At 38.8% G+C, this 17559-nt stretch overlaps 1 protein-coding gene across 3 annotated transcripts in view; it reads right to left on the bottom strand.

The window, feature by feature from the left end:
- ZRANB3 (zinc finger RANBP2-type containing 3) overlaps positions 1–17559 on the bottom strand; it is a 258579-nt gene that overhangs the window by 146901 nt on the left and 94119 nt on the right. For 2 of the 3 annotated variants that reach the window (XM_081241602.1, XM_081241601.1), the window contains exon 3: positions 3360–3378. The exons of the other annotated variant lie outside the window; for it this stretch is intronic. In XM_081241602.1, coding sequence (XP_081097728.1) covers positions 3360–3378 — 19 coding nt within the window. The remainder of the gene's footprint in view (positions 1–3359; positions 3379–17559) is intronic. 3 annotated transcript variants of the gene reach the window in all.

The following is a 17559-nucleotide window of genomic DNA, read 5'->3' as shown; positions in this document are numbered from 1 at the left end:
CACAAAGATTGAAAATAGTAGAAAAATACTAGAAGAGAGGGGAGTTATTCCAGTGAAGGAAGTCATTTGCTTCTAAAGCTATGGAGGAAAGATCACAGCAACAACTAAATTACACAATACTCTAAGTGGGTATTCAAGCATCTTAAAAAAAAAAAAGTAGGTTCAATAACAGAGATGTAATATTGCTCTCCTAAAGCTTTTAGCTATTTGATGAGTCAAATATTCATTATATCAAAAAATACATATTTTTAAAAATAAATTTATTTATTTTTTATTTTTGGCTGAGTTGGGTCTTCGTTGCTGTGCATGGGCTTTCTCTAGTTGCAGTGAGTGGGGGCTACTCTTCATTGTGGCACGTGGGCTTCTCATTGGGTGGCTTCTCTTGTTGCAGAGCACGGGCTCTAGGCACACAGGCTTCAGCAGTTGTGGCACATGGGCTCAGTAGTTGTGGCACATGGGCTTTGTTGCTCCACGGCATGTGGGATCTTCCCGGACCAGGACTTGAACCTGTGTCCCCCGCATTGGCAGGTGGATTCTTAACCACTGTGCCACCAGGGAAGCCCTCAAAATATATTTTTTAATTTAAAAATCAGAACTTGGTTGACCTCCAAATTATAAACTGCATTTCCTCCTATGACTTCACTACCATTTTGTGATAAGAGCAAGAGAAGGAGAACAGTATTAGAAAAGAAAATGAAGGTCAAACCAGAGTTCACGTAATTTACATATATACAAGTTTCCTTCTACTTCAAGACTTTTAATTTACTCACTTTCATCCACACTAACTCAGTAAGATTCCACAGAAATGGCATTTCAACTCAACCAAAAACAGAGGATATTAGTGGTTTTGAGCTGTGATCTTAGAATTGTACATCACTACGTTATTTCTGTGGCATGTTTTTTGTACTTATGTGTAAAATTGAGGATTTTTCCTTAATTAACCTTATTGATAGGATTCGACATAATAAACCTCAGAAAGTCAAATAGTTGTAAAAGAATGAGAGTCTTTAAAATGCTGGTGAAAAAAAGGAGATATGAGGGACACAAAAGTGGACTCTTCTTTTAAGTACTGAGAAAATATTAAATGGTTCTTTTAAATTTATTAAAAAAATAAGAATGGTTTTGAAAGACAAGCACAAATCACTCAACATGTGACAAGTGTAATTGTAAATAACAGGAGATGAAAAGTGATAGGTATAAAGAAAAACTCTTGTTGGCTAGAAGGTTCATCATGAACTCATCATGCATAATCCTTAGTCTAATGTCAACTGAGGAGAGGACAGGAGTTTGTTGGAGAATATAAAAGTTAAGAAGGGGGCCTCCCTGGTGGCGCAGTGGTTGAGAGTCCGCCTGCCGATGCAGGGGATACGGGTTCGTGCCCTGGTCTGGGGGGATCCCATATGCCGCGGAGCGGCTGGGCCCGTGAGCCATGGCCGCTGGGCCTGAGCCTGTGCTCCGCAGCGGGAGGGGCCACAACAGTGAGAGGCCCGCATACCGCAAAAAGAAAAAAAATAAAAAAATAAAAAAATAAAAAAAATAAAAAAAGTTAAGAAGGGCTTCCCTGGTGGCGCAGTGGTTGAGAGTCTGCCTGCCGATGCAGTGGACATGGGTTCGAACCCTGGTCCAGGAAGATCCCATATGCCGCAGAGCAGTTGGGCCCATGCGCCACAACTGCTGAGCCTGTGCTCTGGAGCTCGCGTGCTGCAACTACTGAAGCCCACGCACCTAGAGCCCGTGCTCAGCAACAGGAGAAGCCACCGCAATGGGAGGCCCGTGCATCGCGACAGAGTGGCCCCTGCTCACCGCAACTGGAGAGGGCCTGCACGCAGCAACGAAGACCCAACACAGCCAAAAATAAATAAATTAATTAAATTTAAAAAAAAAAGTTAAGACTTAAGGTGCTGATCAAGTTCAATCCATCAATGATTCTGCACATTTAAGGCCTATTCAAATCTCTACAACATCAAATTGAAGAACAAGGTAGCAATGCAATGTCATAGCCACTAAGATGTTCCCCATGAATTGCTTGGGGAAATTATCAAGATAATGTTACACATTATGGTATATTTACCGTGGACATAAAACTGGTCTGTTTAAAAAAAATTATTGATACACACATCCATACATATATCACACACACATTTTATACATATTATATAAAATGGTTATGCCTAGTTTGGAGGTTGAAGGATGAATTTATATTCCTATTTGGTGAAAACATATTCAGGGATTAAAAACATAAGCTTCTTTTAGTCATTTTGGACTCTCAAATCTATAAATTTATGAAGATTCTTTTGGAATGCATCCTGTTCCAAAATAGAAATTTCTACTGTTTTCCAAATGTCTATGTCCTGTCTCTTTAATTACACTGTTGAAGTTTTTCACAGGCAATGACTGTTTCTAACTATAACATCTAGTCTAAACAAATACCTATAGAATGAAGAGTTCAAACTAAAAACTTCAGTAATTATAAATCAGCATGAACCAAGAAACCCTATATGAACCTTCTGCTTGGCATTCATGTCCACATTATAGTCTTATTCATTTTTTTCCTGAAGAAGAGATAGTGGAGATAAGCCATTGGTGAGTCTACATGTAACTAAAACTAAAAGACAGTTAATTGGGAGAATCTTTTATGGTTTCACTTATATTTTAAAAAAATTCAGTATCCATTTTCCTCACCTCTATTATATTTTTAAATGTATATGTTTTGCCGTTATCCTTAAAGACATCATGAAAACAGCAACACATTTTCCAAAATGATATTAAAAGTTAGAACTTTATTGATCTACATCATTCTGAGAATGTATGTAAAGAGTATTGTAGTTTATGTAGCAAGAACTTCCATTTCAGTGAAAAAACCTGAATATGAATGTATACGAGTACATGCCCCTTAAAGGTATCAAATTGTTTAGTAATAGTAAAATACCATTTTAACATTATGCTTCACACTCATACAAAACAATTAACAATAACCTTTAGAGCAAAATCTTAAAAGTTCAGCTTCTAAGCAAGCAGCATTATGACAAGTAGAAAAGAGTTCAGTTTCATTTGGGGATGCATTCATGCTTCTGAGGCCAAAAATATAGAATTTTGGATCACTAATGTTAACACTAACATGTTCCAAATATATGCCTTGCGCACGGGCATGCGCACACACACGTGCACACGCACACTCTCTCTTTCTCATTCTTATTCTCTCTGCTGTCCCCACGCCTCGCCCTCCATCTCTCTCCCACTGTCCTCTCCATATACAGATATATAGTCAAATGAAAGACAGAGAGCACAGGGTAAATAACAGACAACAAAATCTGGTTGGGGAATTTTATAAAAGACATAAAAATCATGAAAACACTTACTTCATCAGCCACCATACACCTGGAAAAAATAAAAATAAAACCAAATTAATCTCTTAATTACCAAAGTTAGCCATTTAAAAAGTTCTGATCGAGTAGCTTGCCACAAAATAGTTTACAAATGTTAAAGTACTAAGCCAGAGAGAGGTGTTTATAAGTGTGCATAAGAAAATGGGCCATTGCTGATTTATAAGACTCTCCAGCTGCCAACAGCATATGTATGTGGGAGTGTTAGAGTTTCAGGTGCGCTGTTTCCTACATCCCACCCATGGCGACAAGCTACAATGACCCTTCAAAATGTGAGCAAAATGGCAAGTGACTGTACCAATGACTGCCCTCCCTACCAATGACTTCCCTCCATACCAATAAACCTTAAAATTGGTCTTCCCTAGAGATTAGAAGAATGCTGTATTAAAGTGCATTAGCATGTTATAGGTAAAAGTATATATGCTATATTATACATGCTAAGCCTATTTTCAAGCTGAATTTTGGTTTCTACTATTATTTTACTGAGTTCTCTCTTCTCTGTTCTTTCTTGTAACCTATAGAAGTAAATTCTATCCACTGAAAATTGAGGATGGGGGCATAAACCGAGGTCCTAAGTAGAAGAAAAAACCAAAGAGCAAAAAGAAAGAATAGCAGATATGGTCAAGATCATGAGGGGTCCCTTAGAGACAGTGAGTACATTGTAAGGAGAAAAACCAATCTCTTAACTGAGGGGATTTCCAGGCAATGTAAAAAAAAATACTGGAATATTATAAAAATCAGAGAGGAGGGCTTCCCTGGTGGCGCAGTGGTTGAGTCCGCCTGCCAATGCAGGGGATGAGGGTTCATGCCCAGGTTCGTGCCCTGGTCCGGGAAGATCCCACATGCCATGGAGCGGCTGGGCCCGTGAGCCATGGCCGCTGAGCCTGCGCGTCCGGAGCCTGTGCTCCGCAACGGGAGAGGCCACAACAACAGTGAGAGGCCCACATACCGCAAAAAAAAAAAAAAAAATCAGAGAGGAAAAAAGTCCCTGTTTGTATTTTTTCCTTCCTTTATTCCCAATGGCCTTGACATTATACAATACTACATGGTTTCTTTTAACATAAGACACAAATTAATAATTTGGTAATAAATATATCATTAAGGAATAAGTTACAAGTAAAATGGAATTTCGTTCTTAAAATGAAAAAAGATGTCAGGTTACATATTAAGTATTTTTATGGAAAAATAAAATAAATATACTTTAACTGAAATTTAAAACATACGCAAGAGTAAAAAGTTTATTACATTTTTTGCAAACAAGCCTAAATAGTAGAAAACTAAAAAGCAATACTTTGAAAAATATGACTTATTTCCAGGAAGATTCATACATATACCTATTTTTTCATTGTAAAATCCAACTCAAATTTGGAAAAGATGTCACTTGAAGCATATATTATATATTGAGTGCCTACTATGTACCTGGCTCTGTCCTATGTGCTAGGGATATAGCAGTGAATTTAAAAGTCTTTCCCTCATAGAGGGTGACTGGAAGAATTTCTGACAATGAACAAATAAATGATTCAAGTGATGATACATGCTATTAAAAACACTAAAACAGGGTAGGTGGAATAGGGAAATAAGAGAGGAGCTATTTTATAGGGTGGTCAGGAATAATCTTTATGATAAGGCAATTCCAACAGACCTGAACAAATCACAAATTTAATGAGGAAGGGTACTCTCAGCAAAGGGATGAGCAAGTGCAAGAGCCCTGAGATAAGACGGTTATGATGTAGTTAAGCAAGAGGAAGGAAGCTAACGTGATTAAAGTGGACTGAGTCATGGAAAATGGTAGAAAATAAGGTTGGAAGCACCTAGGGTCCTGACTATGGTGAACCTTATAAGCAATGGCACAAAGTCTAGATTTTATTAGAATCCTTTGGAAGTAAGCAACATTTTACCTTTTAAAAAGATTACTCCACCTTCTAGAGAATAAACTGTAGAGGGCAAGAGCAGAAGCACAGAAAGCAGTCAGGAGGCACCTGAAGTAGACCAGGAAAGGAAAAAGGATAGATGGATGCATGGTAGAGATGAAGGAAGTGAGAAGTGGTCAGTTTAGGTACATTTTGAAAGTACAGCCAACAGGATTTGCTGATCGATCGGAATGTGGATATAAAATGAGAGAGAGGGAAGAATTAATCTTAAGATACTGTCTTAAGCAATTAACTGAAAAATGGGGGTAATGCACTCACTGAGACAGGAAAGGCTGGGAGAGGAGTAGGTTTGGAGATGATAATCCAAAGTTCGGTTTGGATGTGTAACCTTTGTGATATCCATTAGATATCCGAGTTGAACTGTTGAGTGGGCCACTGGATATGTGAGTTGGGGGAATGGTAGGGAACTGGAGATATAATAAATCTGAGACTCATTAGAATGTAATGGCACTGGAATGAGAAAGGATACAGGGTACTCTGTAATATGATAACTTGACTGTGGCTTGTTTTCCTCTATGCCCAATTCCAAGTTCCTTAACTTTCTAAAGAGAAGCAGAGGCTGTGACCTGCAGGCTGCTAGATAAGTTTTATGACTCTAGTGAAGAACCGGTATGCAACTAAATTGCCCTGTGGGTGGCTAGCTGACTGAAAAGCAGCATCAGAGCCGCAGGCAACAACTAAGGGCTGTGGATTGCTGGATTGGCTTGGCTTTCAAGTATCTGAAGACCCCAGTTGTAAGATTATCTTCGAGCCCTCTGGATGTGCTGGATTTTAACAGGAGACAAGTGGGCTTTCCTAACTTTGGAAACTAGGGCAGTTCAAGTACATCAGAGAGCACTGGGCTTCCTTCAGGTATCTCTAGTGGGGCTGTCCTTCAACTTTAGGCACTACATCTATCTTGACCTGTGGCATTCCTGCTATTAAGGGCAGTTCAGCAACGAGACCTGATTTCCAATGAGCTATCACAGAAAAATAATATCGTGTGAGAGGCCCAAACATTTGAAAAAGCAGAATTCAAGTGAATAATCAGAACACTTATCTAGCGAAAGAGAAGTGCTAGAAAAGATAAAAACCTACACAAAAATTGTTTCAGCACTTAAGTAAATTCTAATGCAACACACACACACACTTATACACAGATTCAAGATAGGAGAAGATGAAAAGGAAATCTGGTGAACAATATGTATGAATTTAATGGATGATGTGTATTCCAAATAAGGACTCTAGAAGAAGAAGGGACACATTCTGAAAATCTGAATGTGCAAAATTGAAGGGAGGTAACAAAGGAGAGGGGATACTAAAATTATTCTAAAGCAGAATACCAAACAGATGATATTTAAAGCCAGGAAACTAAATGAGATCACTTAGGAAGAAGAGAAGAGAGCTACTGACTGAGCCCTGGAGCACTCCAACAATTAGAGGTCATGAAAGGGAGAAGGATCCAGCAAGAGAAACTGAGGACTGTCCAGTAGCGTAAAAAGACACAAGAAAAATGTAGTGACCTAGAAGCCAAGTTAAGAAATTGTTTTGAGAAGGAGAGAATGAACAACTATAACAAATGCTGCTGAGAAGCCTAGTGAAATGAGGTCTAAGAACTGATCATCTGATTCACAGCTCTGACCAGAGCAACTTTGATACAACAGTAGGGAACAAAAGCCCTACCTGAATGGGTTCAAGAGAGAATGGGAAGAGAGGAAGGGGAGAGAATGAGTAGAGATTATTGTCTTAAGGAATTATCCTGTAAAGGGAGCAAAGAAATATGATAGTAGCCAGCAGGAAAACTAGGGTACAGAGAAGATTTTTTTTTTTTTTTTTTTTTTTAAATATAAATTTACTTATTTTATTTTATTTATTTATTTTTGGCTGCATTAGGTCTTCGTTGCTGCACGTGGGCTTTCTCTAGTTGTGGCGAGCGGGGGCTACTCTTCATTGCAGTGCGCGGGCTTCTCACTGCAGTGACTTCTCTTGTTGTGGAGCACAGGCTCTAGGCATGCGGGCTCTAGAGCACAGGCTTGGTAGTTGTGGTGGATGGGCTTAGTTGCCCCACGGCATGTGGGATCTTCCCAGACCAGGGCTCGAACCCGTGTCCCCTGAATTGGCAGGCAGATTCTTAACCACTGCGCCACCAGGGAAGCCCCAGAGAAGATTTTTTAATGATAGAAATATCTTATTGACTCTATGAGTACAACATCTGTGGATCAGGAACTTGGGAATCAAGTCAAGACAATAAATAAAACTGAGAAAGTAGCTATGCATGAAGATGATAACAGAAGTAGAAATGAATGAGATTCTCCTGTGTAAACTGTAAAAAGGAGGGAATTTTTTTCATGGCTAGATCCTTGGGAAACATTCTTACTTCAAAAGCAAAGGGAAGGAACTAAAAGTATTCAAGGAGGTGGAGAAAAAGGAGCAGGGACTAAGAAGTCCAGGGGAAACACATCCATGACAGGGTAAATGGGTTAACAGTGTCTAACACCATTAAGATGTTGCAAAGGATGAGGGCTAAAAGGCCACCACACTAAGTTATCAGGAGCTCACTTGTAAGCTCATTTGCAATCCTCACTTGTTAAGAGGACTGTGGATAGTAAAAAGGGGGAGGCAACAGATACAGAGTAATCAGAAAGGAATTTTGGTAGCAAAAAGAAAAGAAAAATTAAAAATAGGGCAGTAGCTATATAACATGTTGGAAACCTGAACAGTGGGCCTGGAGTCAACAGCGAGAAGGAAAACAAGAAAGATGACTGATGGAGACCATAATATAAAAAGGGAAAATATACCCAATCCAATTTCTCACTTCATAAAAATTTTACACCGCATTTGAATGAAACTAAAGTCTACTTTGTAAATGAAGGACTGCCCATAATTACTTTATATCCAAGGAAATATAAACAGCTTTTTCTCCCATTGGGAAATGGCAAATACAATTCGAATTATAGGGACTTTAACCTACAGCTAAAAAGAAAACTTCCTTCATTAAAGAATATTCATTGTATTTGCCAAACCTGGTTTGGTATGCCAACAGCTATGCAATTTTATCTGAATTTTACAAGCAGTTCAGTTTTCCATTTTTACAAAAAATAAATTATTCTTTGTTCCAAATTCATCGTTAATTGTTTAAATCATAATTTATCCAGCTTGGCTGCAGACATCAAAAAGCAACTTTTCATTTCACTGAGCTGTTAACAAAACCTTAAGGCCCCTTACATTAATCATCCACTTACAGGATCAAGGCATCTATACCTCTGGTGTTTGCAGCAGCTGTATCTATGATGCACATGCTCAGTGTTTGCTATTTTTAACCCAAATTCTTATACAGATAGAAAAGAGAAAACTGAACAGCATTATACTTTCCTGACAATCACTTTACATACCAGCTAAATTTCTAATCTAATACTCATAGAACTGAATAATTTATGTTTAACCTGATGCTTTTCTCCAATTTCTTTATATTAAAACACCACCTTTTCTATAATTAACACCCATATCTCTTTTGAATAAATCATGTCTGTAAAAAGAAAACAGAAAAACTGTCCAAGAGAATATTTTGATTACACTGAGAATTTAATGCTCTAACTCTGTTTTGAATCAAAAGTACAGAATTCAGGACTCAGTACGAGAAAACAGGATTTGCTTAATCAATTACCATGCATCCTTTGGCCTCAGAAGTAGGCTATTACCTCAGGGAGAATACTGACCTTTAGGCTATTGGATTTTGCTAACTGTCCATTAGCAGGAATCAACAATTTAATATATATATATATGGTTGATAACATACTACCATACCACTCTTTAACTATGGTATATTTGACCAATGCTAACTTAAACATTACTTTAATAAATCCACCCACTCTCCCTTACAGACCAAGCTACAGGGACCATGAGTTCAGAGGACCAAGTCATAACATTTTTTCCAGCCACAGCAGTGTCTTAAAATACTTTCCCCCGTAACTATCAAAGTTCAACGTGATAAAATGGCCTTTGTTTTATTTGTTTAGTTTTAATATTATTTATTTTTGGAATTGGAGATACATTATATGCACATGATTTAAGAGGTACAAAGTGGAAAATCTTTCTTCAATCCCTATTCCTCAAGGGTGTCCCAGATGTTGGCTGCTCTGAAGGCAATAAAGGAACCAATTTCTTGGGTAGCCTTCTGGAAATAGTCTTTGTAAGCACAAGTTAATATATGTGTGGGTGTGTGTGCAGGTGTATATAAATATACATGTATATTTATATGTCACAAATAATAACATAAGATTTACACCTTTACTGATTTTGTGTAAAATCCCAAAAGTGCACAATATAATATTGTAACATGATACTAACATGAACATGATAAAGAAAAGGAAAAAATTGAGGTTGAAAATTAGAAAAACATTCTTTGCTTTAGCAAATGGCAAGGAGATGTGGTCAGGACACCTTCTGCTTCAGCTCTCATCTAGCCTGACCTCTTCATGGTGTCTGGGATAGAACAACCACTTCCTGCAAAAGCTCTCCTCGGCCTCCCAGCCACTCCTGACTCTCTTCCTAGCTTTCATCTTCTGCCCCATTCCCTGCTGCCTTCTCTTCCACCCATCCTCTTTTTTTTTTTTTTTTTTTGCGGTATGCAGGTCTCTCACTGTTGTGGCCTCTCCCATTGCAGAGCACAGGCTCCGGACGCACAGGCTCAACGGCCATGGCTCACGGGCCCAGCTGCTCCGCTGCATGTGGGATCCTCCCGGACCGGGGCACGAACCCCTGTCCCCTGCATCGGCAGGCGTACTCTCAACCACTGAGCCATGAGGGAAGCCCCACCCATCCTCTTTAGTGTTCAATCTTTAGTCATTCTCTCCTTGTGCTCTACCTAAATCCCTAAAGCTATCATCCATTCTCATAGTTTTAAGTATCACACATACACAACTCCTAAACCTGTACCTAAGGCTTTTACAATATACTCCAGATAGATCCACATTTAAAACCTCTTTTTGGACTCTTTTCCCAGAATATCCTGAAGTTCTTATGACATACAATGCATGTTTATATTTGAAACTAAATTTAATTAAACCCCAGATTAAAAACAAAAAAACAATCAAACCTCTGGAGGGTTTATTTAAACAACTGATTTGAGTCTGTGATTCTTACCCTTGAGTCAGAAATTTCTGTTAAAAATAAAAACTACAAAACAACAGTATTTATTTTGGTTGCATATCAAATCAGTCTGCTGCATTTCTGTAAAAGCTTAGAGCACTGCTCTTATTTGCAAGCATATAATTAAATATATCCTAGACCTCTATATCCAGCTTCTTAGTCTCATCTGTTTTATAAAATGACAAAGCCAAGTAAGCTGAGCTGTGATAAAATGAGGTAAGATAGTATTTTGTAAAGGGAATACCATAAAAACTTTACTGCTGTTATGATGGTGACGATAAGTTCTATTCAATAGGGACTTCCCTGGGGGCTCAGTGAGTTAAGACTCTGAGCTCCCAATGCAGGGGGCCCAGGTTTGATCCCAGGGAACTAGATCACACATGCATGTTGCAACTAAGAGTTCACATGCTACAACTAAGGAGCTTGCAAGCCGCAACTAAGGAGCTTGCAAGCCACAGCTAAGGAGCCTGCCTGCTGCAACTAAGACCTGGCGGAACCAAACAAACAAAAAAAAAAAAAAGAAAAAGAAAAAGTTCTGTTCAATAAAATCCAAATAGGGCTTCCCTGGTGGCGCAGTGGTTGAGGGCCCGCCTGCCAATGCAGGGGTTGCGGGTTCAAGCCCTGGTCCGGGAGGATCCCACATGTCGCGGAGCAGCTGGGCCCGTGAGCCATGGCTGCTGAGCCTGCGTTCTGGAGCCCATGAGCCACAGCTGCTGAGCCCGCATGCTACAACTGCTGAAGCCTGCACGCCTGGAACCTGTGCTCCGCAACAGGGGAGGTCACCATGGTGAGAGGCCCACGCACCGTGGCAAGGAGTGGCCCCTGCTCACTGCAGCTGGAGGGGGCCCATGAGCAGCAACAAAGACCCAACACAGCCAAAAAATAAATAACTAAACTTATTAAAAAAAAATCCAAATAACTATCTTCACTGTCAGTAAGTAAATACTGGCAATGAATAAAGGGAAGATACAGAGGACAGCAGCTTCCAATTTAGCTGTTATTAATGGAAGGAAATTTGATTGACTTTAAAAATTGGTTTTATAAACACTGTTTCCATGAGGATGCAGTGCAAGAAAAGAAACAACTCAAAATGGCTTAAGCACTAAAGAGAAATAATATATCATATAATATATAGCAAGAAATCCAGGGTGGGATGGTTCCAGGTGATTAATTCAGTAGGTAACTCATGTCATCTTTCTACTGTGTGATCCTAAGTTGCTCTAGACAACATATCCTTACCCACCAATGTTCAGAGGCACATGGAAGGTATACCCAAAGAATTCTAGAGTCTGTTGACAAGGAAGGAAAAGGAGAAGGACTTTACGTGAAGCAACCCACATCTGCTGCATATTTGAAAAACAAGTTAAAATAACATTTAGTGTTTTCTTTTGTGTTAGTTCTTTACCTATTATGAAACACTGGTCACATACAGGAAGGATATAAAAGCCTGGTAATAATTTCAAGGTACATAAGAGATGTGGGGTATTATAAACAAATCCTTGTGTATACCAAAAGACCAATGAAGTTTTAAAAAGAATTGCTTTTCCTGTTCACGAGTTTTTAAAAATTAAACTAGTCCCTAATGCATGATGATATTTTGAAAATATTATGCTTTGTTAGTCTGACTTCATTAGCACAAAATTACCCTATAACTTTTAAAGAGCAAAACAGGAAATAGTCTCTGCATCCTCCTAAATTGTTTTAAAAAAAGGTGTACCTCAGCTGTTTTGAGAGAATTATTATTGTTTTCAGGATGTATAATAATTCCCACTGGGCCATTATACCACATATTAGCCTCGACGCAATTATTTATTCTTGTTTATAAAACTGCAGGTCAAAACAGTTGATTATTCCTACAGTAATTAGTGGAGAATTTTTAGGGCTTAATTAGACAATAACATTCATTACAATATTTTGGAGTTAAAAACAAAAACATAGTTCATATAAAAAAGCAACTAAGAAGTAAGTCAGCTCTGCGTGATCTAGTCTAAAGAGACTTTATAAGTAATAAAAATGATTTACAGTATTAGAATTCCTTAATAAAGACATGTGCACCACTGATACTTAAATGTTGCTAGGTAGATGGAGGAATAAGTTAAATAGTTTTATTACAAACTGAGAGCTCTCTCAGAATATGGTAGGACAATAACCTTTTGTTTACAAATTCCTTTTAGCCTAGTTTTTGGACTTAATTGAATTATACGTTAATAAAACCTGAGCACTTCTATTATAGTCTCTATCTTGTGGAGATGTGAGGGTGAATTAAGGCAAGTATATATCAAAAATTATTTTCAGTTTCAATAACCACCAAGCACACAATATTCATTTGGTCATTCACCAAGTATTCCTTTGAGCACCAGGCATAGTGCTAGGCCCTTAGTCTGAGCAGGACACAAACATATAAGCCATAAGTGTACTAAGTGTTACTAATGTTATGCACCCTTTCGGGGTAAAGACTGTAAGGCAAAAATAGGGGATTAGTCACTTCTATCCAAATGTTCAATAAAGGTTACATTGAGAGGGACTTCCCTGGCGGTCCTGTGGTTAAGACTCTGAGCTTCCACTGCAGGAGACATGGGTTTGATCCCTGGTTGGGGAACTAAGATCCCACGTGCTGTACAGCACAGCTGAAGAAATGAAAGGTTTAAAACATTGGCTGGGTTCAGACTTCTCTGCTGGCGCAGTGGTTAAGGATCCGCCTGCCAATGTAGGAGACACGGGTTCAATCACTGGTTTGGGAAGATCCCACATGCCACAGAGCAAGTACGCCTGTGCGCCACAACTACTAAGCCTGTGCTCTAGAATCCACGTGCCGTAACTACTGAGTGCACACACCACAACTACTGAAGCCTTCACGCTCTAGGGCCTGCATGCCGCAACTACTGAAGCATGCGTGCCTAGAGCCCATGCTGTGCAACAAGAGAAGCCAGCGAAATGAGAAGCCCATGCACTGCAATAAAGAGTAGCCCCCACTCGCCACAACTAGAGTAAGCCTGAGTGCAGCACTGAAGACCCAACGCAGCCATTCATAAATACATAAATAAATAAATTAAATTAAATTAAAGTCATGTTTAAAAAAAATATTGGCTGGGTTCAAAATGAATGCCTCAGGCAGGTCCTCATATCTGAGTAATCATCAAACTCATTTCAAAAGAAAATATTCTCTGAAAAACTTACTGTTAATTAAGAATTTTTTATTTCAAATAAGAACAAACTCAAAACTAGGTACAAATTCCTTATACTTACAGAGTTTAGAAAGTATTTTTAAAATGAGAACACTTTTACAAAATGAAGAATAAACCACAAAATAAAAATAATTCTATTTAGCAATATTAATTTAATATGATAGAGGGTGTCATTTTGCAGAAACTGAATTGATGCTTTGGGGTTTTACGGTGAAAAGAAATAGCTTTCTATCTACTTAATATATAAACTGTATCTATATCTTGTATTTACTTTTTTTTTTTTTTTTGCAGTATGCGGGCCTCTCACCGTTGTGGCCCTCCCATTGCGGAGCACAGGCTCCAGACGTGCAGATCTCAGCGGCCATGGCTCACGGGCCCAGCCACTCCGTGGCATGTGGAATCTTCCCGGACCGGGGCACGAACCCGTGTCCCCTGCATCGGCAGGCGGACTCTCAACCACTGCACCACCAGGGAAGCCCCTGTATTTACTTTTTTAATGAGAGAGAATTTACAGCTGCACAAAATATAAACCCAAATAGTAATAACCAAAATAGATAGGCCTATTTTCCCCCTCACTCCGTCCCTCCTGCCACTGAACAGGAAGCTTGGAGTTAGTAGTCCATGTGGAGCAGCAGCCAAGATGTCAGAGCCACACCTCTACAATTTTCTTGTTCTTTCTTCCTGGCAGGTCAAAAGATAGCTGTGACAGTTCCAGGTTTAGCATCATTAATTGATGCAGGAAGAAAGGAAGAGGACAAAAGGGTACGTGCCAACTGGGTTGACCCTATTTTAACAGGTTTTCCCAGAATCCCTATTCAGCAACTTCTACTAATGTCTCATTGGCTACACTGTGTCACATAACTACTCCTAGTTGAAATGGAGCTTAGAAAAGTGGGGTTTTAGCTGGTCATTTAGGACCCCCCCCCCCCAGGGTTGGGTTGTGTCAGTGAGGGAAAAAGGGAATAAGGGTTTTGGGGAAAGTAACATCAGGCTCTGCCACAAATTCCAAGGCCAAGTTTAAGAAGTGATTTGGAAACACTGTAGACACCTCAATCACATAAAGATCAAGCCAACTCTGAGGTGTTATGGAAATCTGTATCAAACAGGTATATAACTATGACTATAATTAAGAGGAGAAAAATTCTTCATTTCATATGGACTGTCATGGTTACTGATATGTTAAAGTTCAGAAGCTAAAAATATCAATCAGTTCCATCATGAGTATGATGTTCTGCATGCATGTACCCCTATGTGCCAGGTGATATCTCAATTATTTTCTTTTCTCTATTCCAACTGTTGTAAAAACCTTTATTCATTCAGCATTCCATAATAAAAAGTATTTGGTGTGGGTGTGTGTGGGAGGAGAGATGCCTCATACAACCCTAAATGCAAAACAGAGTACCAAGTATATAAATGCCTGATTTTAAACTAGTTATTCAGATAATCCAGAATATTCTTATAGTATTGTTCTTTAGATTATACTCTAAAGGAAAACTCAGCACTTAACAAAGAGAATTCTCACTCCCTTAAAACAAGAGTTTGCATATTACCGTCCATATGTCAAATCTGGCCTATCAATTTTTTTTTGAAAATAAAATTTTATTGGAACACAGTCCTGCTCATTCATTTAATATTATCAATAGTTGCTTGTGCAACAAAAACAAAAGTGAGTACTAGTGACAGAGACTATATGACACACAAGGTCTAAAGTATTTATTATCTGGCCCTTGATAGAAAAAGTTTGCGAATATCTATCTTAGAATACATCCATGGTGACCTGAAGGAAGTTTCTGGTACAGTGCCAATGGGCTATGAATTTAGCTTGATACATAAAACCCTTCTATTAAGACTGGATGAAGAAACAAAATGTGGATTTATCAGAAGAGTAAACACACAGAGCACATACCAATAGATGTAAATTTTATCAGGAATAAATTCAAAGCACTATACTTGAGTGTAAAAATAGAATTGTTATAAATTCAGAATTGAGGAACTACAAAATAATAGCAGAAAAAAGAAATCAGGGACTTCCCTGGTGGTGCAGTGGTTAAGAATCCACCTGCCAATGCAGGGGACACGGGTTCGAGCCCTGGTCCAGGTAGATCCCACATGCCGTGGAGCAACTAAGCCCACGCGCCACAACTACTAAGCCTGCGCTCTAGAGCCCGCGAGCCACAACTACTGAGCCCGCACACCACAACTACTGAAGCCCATGTGCTTTAGAGCCCATGCGCCACAACTACTGAGCCCATGTGCTACAACTACTGAAGCCCACATGCCTAGAGCCTGTGCTCTGCAAGAAGAGAAGCCACCGCAATGAGAAGCCCGCACACCGCAACGAATAGTAGCCCCAACTCGCTGCAACTAGTGAAAGCCAGTGTGTAGCAATGAAGACCGAAAGCAGCCAAAAAAATAAATAGAAAAAAGAAAGATAAAGAAAAGAAATCAGACCCCATATATAGAAATGGCTACAATGTTACAGAGATAACCCATTAGAGAAAAGTTGTCTCAAACTGAAGAGAGTCTTCCACTTCACTCCCTCTGACCAAATACTGAGATCTTTCTCTTTCAAAAGCATATTATCAGCATTCTTTATAAATAACACTCAACTCAATTATAAGTGAACATCACAGAATATTAAGCAAAATAACATTTTTATAACATTTTGACATCATCATCATCTTGTGACTTAAAGTGCCTAAAAAAATCTGCTAATCTTGGATGCTTTTAAGAGCATAAATTGAAAGACTATAAAAAGCCAATCTAGGAATTGAGGTGTGATAGTCAAACAACTACAGTTTATATGTCTTCACTCTCATTCCTTCCTACTCTAAACCCTAAGTCTGTGGTCTTCTTTCCCATAACATGGTATGTGTTTTTAAAATCTGTGAATTTTAGTTGATGGCATACTTAATATGTCATCTGTTGAATGTACCGTAAAGATCTAATGCTGTCTGAGGTTGTTGTTTAAAAATACCATATTACTAACAAACAATCCAATCCAAAAAATGGGCGGAAGACCTAAATAGACATTTCTCCAAAGAATACATACAGATGGCCAAAAAACACATGAAACGATGCTCAACATCACTAATTACTAGAGAAATGCAAATCAAAACTAAAATGAGGTATCACCTCGCACCAGTCAGAATGGCCATCATCAAAAAATCTATAAACAATAAATGCTGGAGAGGGTGTGAAGAAAAGGGAACCCTCTTACACTGTTGGTGGGAATATAAATGGACACAGCCACTATGGAGAACAGTACGGAGGTTCCTTAAAAAGCTAAAAATAGAACTACCATATGACCCAGCAATCCTACTCCTGGGCATATACCCGGAGAAAACCATAATTCAAAAAGATACATGCACCCCAATGTTCACTGCAGCACTACTTACAATAGCCAGGACATGGAAGGAAACTAAATGTCCACCAACAGAGGAATGGATAAAGATGTGGTACATATATAAAATGGAATATTACTCAGCCATAAAAAGGAATGAAATTGCGCCATTTGCAGAGATGTGGATGGACCCAGAGACTGTCATACGGAGTGAAGTAAGTCAGAAAGAGAAAAACAAATATTGTATAATATAGCTTTTATGTGGAATCTAGATAAATGATACAGATGAACTTATATGCAAAGGAGAAACAGAGACACAGATGTAGAGAACAAATGTATGGATACCAAAGAGGGGTGGGTGGGTGAGATGAATTGGGAGATTGGGATTGACATATAATCACTGCTATGTATAAAACAGATAACTAATGAGAACCTACTGTATAGCACAGGGAACTCTACTCAGCTCCCTGTGGTGACCTAAATGGGAAGGAGTTCCAAAAAAGAGGGGATATATGTATATGTATAACTGATTCGCTTTGCTGTACAGCATAAACTAACACAACATTGTAAAGCAAATATACTCCAATAAA

The sequence above is a fragment of the Mesoplodon bidens genome (genome assembly GCF_964165515.1).
Source record: "Mesoplodon bidens genome assembly, chromosome: 8".
In the NCBI taxonomy this organism is placed as follows: Eukaryota; Metazoa; Chordata; class Mammalia; order Artiodactyla; family Ziphiidae; genus Mesoplodon; species Mesoplodon bidens.
Note: the sequence above shows the minus strand (reverse complement) of the source record. Positions and strands in the feature narration are given on the sequence as shown.